The sequence below is a fragment of the Centruroides sculpturatus genome, unplaced genomic scaffold (genome assembly GCF_000671375.1).
Source record: "Centruroides sculpturatus isolate CEXI.00-Female unplaced genomic scaffold, Cexi_2.0 scaffold104, whole genome shotgun sequence".
Taxonomy (NCBI): Eukaryota; Metazoa; Arthropoda; class Arachnida; order Scorpiones; family Buthidae; genus Centruroides; species Centruroides sculpturatus.
In genome coordinates this window covers 462,689-468,688 of record NW_019384379.1, presented here as the reverse complement: position 1 = coordinate 468,688, position 6,000 = coordinate 462,689, and the positions used below count along the sequence as shown (strand labels likewise).

At 29.7% G+C, this 6,000-nt stretch overlaps 1 protein-coding gene across 1 annotated transcript; it reads left to right on the top strand.

Moving 5' to 3' along the window:
• Positions 1 to 360: 360 nt before the first annotated feature.
• On the top strand, positions 361 to 5,968 carry LOC111617827 (beta-scruin-like; the record flags this gene model as incomplete). Its single annotated transcript, XM_023359138.1, has 13 exons — positions 361 to 492; positions 2,694 to 2,981; positions 3,054 to 3,206; positions 3,269 to 3,474; positions 3,545 to 3,745; positions 3,830 to 3,938; positions 4,029 to 4,235; positions 4,314 to 4,542; positions 4,612 to 4,728; positions 4,803 to 4,986; positions 5,066 to 5,269; positions 5,345 to 5,571; positions 5,636 to 5,968. Coding segments are annotated over 13 exons (2,415 nt in total), but the record flags the coding sequence as incomplete, so codon positions are not given.
• Between the last annotated feature and the right edge of the window lie 32 nt (positions 5,969 to 6,000).

Here is a 6,000-nt window from a genome sequence, read left to right as displayed (position 1 = left end):
ATATGTCGCCAAATATTAACAGTCCCAATTAACTGGCATCCCATTAGCTGGAATATAATATATATACTGTATATATTAATTGATTATTATGTAAATACAATACAATCAATCAATTTCATACTAAAATTAAGAATTTAAAATTTTTTTAATAAGTAAATCATTATTAGATACGCAATATTATTTTATTTGTTGATAATAATGAAAATAGTCAATTATATTCACACGAGAAAATCGGATTTTTTAACTAGAAAACATTAATATTGAATTCTTGGACATTGATAATTATTATTGATATATAGGATCCTTAGACTGTGAACATATGAATTTTTCAAAGACTTCTATCTGTACTGTTTACAATAAACAACAAAAGAAGAATCTCTTCAAGAAAGAAAATATTCAGAATTCTCTACTGGAGATTCTTTGTGTATTGACTTAGCACGAAATAAGCAATGGTGTTCCAGTTCAAACTTGAATACCCTATTACAGAATGATGTGAGATATATCTATTTTAAATATTATCTTAAATTATTTTTAAAAAACCAATACGTGAATGTAATTTACCAGAATATCTTATGGGAATATAGAATGAAAATTTTTTACAAAGCCAAACAATGGCCGTAATGAATCGGGCTATTAATGTTATAATTTTTTACAAGCTTATCATTTTCTAATTTTTTAACTTGTTTGTCATGCGACTACTTAGAGCTTTGTACTTTTTGAATTCGATCAGGCTGCAATGAGCAACAAGATTGTGAAATTTCCGGTGTAGGCTACTCAGATCAAACCATCCATGAAAATTTCTGAGGATCTGATCCGGACTGAACTTGTATCCCTAGTATAACCTCTTCATATTGCACTGTCCCTAAGATAAAGAGTTTCCTATTCGAATTATCTGAGTTCAAATCCGATCAAATACTTATAACTTATTAGGCCTGTAGGGAAATCGGACACTATTCCTCGTATCTTTATTTATGTTGACTCATTGCGGTTTGATCGATTATGTAATTAGCAAAGCTTGAAGTTGAAAGTACACGATTGGAAGCGTATATTTCTAACCGAAAATACTCTTGTTTTAGCTGTACTAAAACAAATAAATCTAGAGTAAAGATAGAAATTTATTTCTCCATATTTTATAACAAAAATCGCCTTTATTATAAAAATCGTATTATCTAAACATTTATTTATGCTTACAGTGAAAACTGCTTAGGCGACCACCTGCATTCGACAGGCACCTGTCAAAACGGGCAAAAATTTCTGGTACGAAATAGTTTATCCATAGAGTCTTCGTATAAGTTACCTGTATTAAACGACCACCTGTGTAACGCGACCGCGGGCATCGATTTTTGGTCCGAAACAACATACAACACCTGTAATAAGCGACCACTTTCGCGAATGTATCTGGTCTAAACTATTGTAAGAACCCATCTCAACAACGTTTCCACCTCCTAATATAATGAATTAGTCTAAACTCTCGTTCGAACCCATCCCGGGCACTTCTCCCACCCTTGAAATTAGGTGCAGGTGTTAATAAATTAGTCTAGCAACAAAGGAAATTCATTTCAGTTTGTTGGAAAATGTCCGAAATGCAAAGTGCTGTCGTTAGAAGATCGTATTAAAGTTATCACAACAGCAATTAGCGGCGAAGTTTAACTGTGGGAAAACAAAATTTATTTTACCCTAGACCTACAGTATTTTCCTTGGGGGTGTAAAATATTGTACACGATACAATTAATCGGCTGATCTCATCGTTTGATAAAATCTATTTTTATTTATTTATTTTGAAGCTCATATACAGTACACGTGCGATAAATAGTTTCTGTATCAACCTACCTTATTTCCACGATATTTTTAGAAAAATAATATCCAAGTAATTTTCGCAGGCAAAATATTCAAAAAACAATAAACGCATTAATGCAAAAATCAGTTTTACTTCCTTTTTCGATTCCGCGATTGTAATGAAATCGTATAATGAGAAAAAATAATAAAATCGTTTTATTATTAATTAATAATTTTTCTTATTGTACTTAATTAATTAAGAAAATATTAAATATTAAAAAATACAGTATTTTTAAAGTTAAAATAAGATTAAACTAACGAAAACCAAAAGCAAAGTGATGGAGAGATAGGACGCGCTTGTATATTGATGACGTAATACACGTAACTGAGGAGCGAACGAAAAGAACCGAGTCGAATTAATTAAGTCGGAAAAAAGAAAGTGTGCATTATAATCGAGAAAATGCGAGTATTGTATTAATCTTTAAAATATTGGTGTTAAATCTGTCTTATAATATCATGACGACTCCTGTAAATCGGGTTATCCGATAAGAATAAAATACAATATTAATATTGACCTATCGTTGAAAAAATTCGCTTATTTTTGCTCACCTCGAGTTTTGCTTAGTAGAAATGGCTAAAAAGTGCTCAAAATACGTACGGAAATACGGTATTACAGCACCACCTGTATTGGACGACCACCTGTCTAAAGGACCACTTTTTGAAGGAACCGTGGGTGGTCGCCATAGACAGGTTTTACTGTAGTTTATTTATTATTTAAAGAAACTTAAGAACTTTACGCATAAGCAGTGATAGTTAATAATGTCTTTGTTAGTTAAAATGAATCTTACCACATAGTGTATAGTTAATATTATTTATATTATAAAGAAATATTATATTTAAAAACAATTTCCAAACAGTTTGAAGATACAAAACAAAAAGATCATCAATCTAAAAACAGCTTAAATTTTAAAGAAGAACAGAAAGAGAAAATTTCAGCTTCAGATATCAAAACCTTGAACATATCGACAAATCATTACGAACGATTAGGTGAACATCTTAAAAAATTATGGGAACAAAACCATATAACTGATGTCATTCTAAAAGTAGAAAATAAGCGTTTTGCAGCCCACAAATCAGTCCTTACTTGTTACAGTCCTTTCCTGAAAAGACATCTTCTTGCCAAAGAAAAACAAAATATTCAAAAGGTTATATGATTCAAATCTTTATACAGATTAGCATTTTAAAAATATCAATTACACTACCATTCAACATTACAGATCAAACTACAGAATGTAGATCCCGATTCTTTCAAAATTCTTTTAAATTACATGTACACTGGTCAAATAAACGTCACTTGCCGAAATTTATCAGATATTTATCGCGCTGCCCGCATCTTACAAATGAAAGATATCTCCGAATATTGCAAAAAGGTAAATAAAATTTTATTAAAAATTAATTTTCTTCTGAAATTTTAAATAATTAACATTTCTAGATGTTGATAAATCAAAACGACGATATTTCCAACAATATTTTTCTTTACACTACCGCCAAGAAGTTAGGAATTCAAGAGACTTATCAGCAGGCCTTTAATGCTATCTTACAACATTTTAATAAGGTATCAAATAAAATAGAATTTCTCAATTTAGATGTAGATTCGTTATGTGAACTACTTTGCGCAGATAAAATAGGAACATACAGGTAAAATTTTATATATTAAAAATGTTTTTACTTTCCAATGCATTCCGTAAAGTTGCGGAAATTTTTATAGTGAGAAAGATGTGTTCTTGTGTTCGCTAAAATGGCTTAATCATAGATTCATAGAAAGAGAAAAATATACTGTCAAAGTTATGAGTTGTATACGATTTCCATTGATGACAATGGAAGAAATCCTTTCTTGTTATAATCCTCCGATTTTACCAGAAATCGCTGAATTTCCAGAAGTTGCAAACATGCTATTAAAAGCTACTTGGTAAGAATTAAATATAATTAATTAACAATTACACAAGGAACAAATGATGCAATTATATTTTTTAACATATATGTAAAATTTTAGCTTTATAGCAGCTTCAACGAAGGGGAAAGAATCAAAATTTAAAGAATTTTCCTGTTCACCACGGTTTTTCCTTTATCGTTATTCTACTATACATAAATTTGATGAAAAAGTAGATCTAAATAAATATAAATAATTGTTAAAGGTATTCTTATATACAGTTTTAAAGTTACAGTTTTTTAAAATAAAAGTTATCTTGCAGAAGAGTGTTAACAGAAAATTATATGTTCCATCTAAGTGTACAAATATCAGGAGAATTATTATTAGAATTCAAAGTGTCTTTCGTGGTTATGCTGTTAGAAAAAAATTGAAAGAAAAAGCACAAAAAGAATTTGTCCTCAAAGCTCAAGCTTATTGGAGAGGAACTTTGACCAGAAATAAATGGAAGCCAATTTTGAGTAAACCTGATGTATGTATATAATATAAAGAATGAAACTTAACTTTGATTACTTTATTTACTGTATGAAATATTTCAATAATAACACAGATTGTAGAAGAGAAAATTAGTCATATGGAGGGTTTTCTTTGCGATCCTTGTCTTCATTTACTGTTACAACATCCTTCTTCTATTACATTGCATAGCATTGATTCATATTCTATTGTTAAAACATCCATTAATATCCCAAAAATTCACGATTCTCTTAGATTAGCTGATACTTCCGTTGTTGTAGCAATAGGTGGTATCAATCCTTCTATAAACGAAGAGATTTCAAAAGGTAAGATCATTATACGTTCAAATTTGAATATGAATAATTTTATTAATTAAAAACAAAATTCTATTACAGGAAGTGCAATTCTTCGTTTTAATCCTAAAGAAAATATTTGGGAACAGTGGAATAAAATGCCAATTTATCGTCATCACCATTGCATTGTGCTATTTGAAGAAAACCTTTATATTATAGGTACGTTAAATTTTTTCAGTGTGAATATTTCTCAAATAAAAGAAGTTAATTAAAATTTTGTTAATATTAATAAGGTGGCTGCGATAGCAGAAATACCTTGTTGAGACATCTAATACCTAGTAGAAGTTGTTTTCGATATGATACATTAAATGATGAATGGAATAGAATAGCTGATATGAAACATGCTCGAATATACCACGGAGCAGCCGAAATTTATAGAAATATATATGTTGTAGGAGGAAAAGATGATAACGGAGAGTAAGCATTATTCAGTTACTCATATTTTTTATTTTTTAAAATAATTTTAATTGATTTTTATTTTGTCTTCTGATAAAAGGCTTCTTTCTTCCGTTGAATATTATAAACCTGATACAAATAATTGGATAGAACTTCAACCCTCCCTATATTGTGCTCGAATGGCCATGGGTGTTGCCACTCATAATGATCTTCTTTGGATTGTGGGAGGAATAATACAACCAACAGAAAAATCTGATCCTCATATAGATAAGGATATCGAATGTTTTGATCCGTTATGCCAACGGTAAGAAAATTGTTATTGTAAAATATACAGTATTTCAAAATAAAAATTACTATTATAATTTATATCATATTTCAGTTGGCTATCGGGAATATCGCGGTTGCCTACACCTCGAAGTTTTGTAACTTTAATCCAATGTCACGATTTGTTATACGTTTTGGGCGGAGCAGCTCAAACTTATTCATCCGAAGAATCATACTTACATAGCATTGATGACGTACATGTCTTCGATGACATCAAAAATCAATGGAAACTTTCAACTAGTCTTTTTTATCCACGACATAATGTTACAGCTGTAGCAATAGGTAAAAAAATTTTCTTTGTTTAATTAATTTGAACATATTCTGTGTCTTAGCATTACCATTACAGATGAAAAGATATATATTATGGGAGGAGTTTCTACTTTGCAAGTTGATCCTCTAAGGGAATGCTGTATATATAACACAACTACTAATACTTGGATTGACTGCACGCCTTTGCCGATTCCTCTTTCTGGATTTTGTGTTGTAACTTTACCAGCATTATAAACATAAATACTTAAATACTTAAAAGATATTAGAATAATCTTTCCGTTAATCAATACTGTTACAGTGTTGTATTGATTAACGGAAATTTCAAATTTATATGATTGTCTATTCAATCATCTAACTATTCAACTAAATTTGCTTAAATGAAATTCGTAGCTTTGTAAATATTTTCAATATCGATAATCATATGTAATAAATTAAAAATAA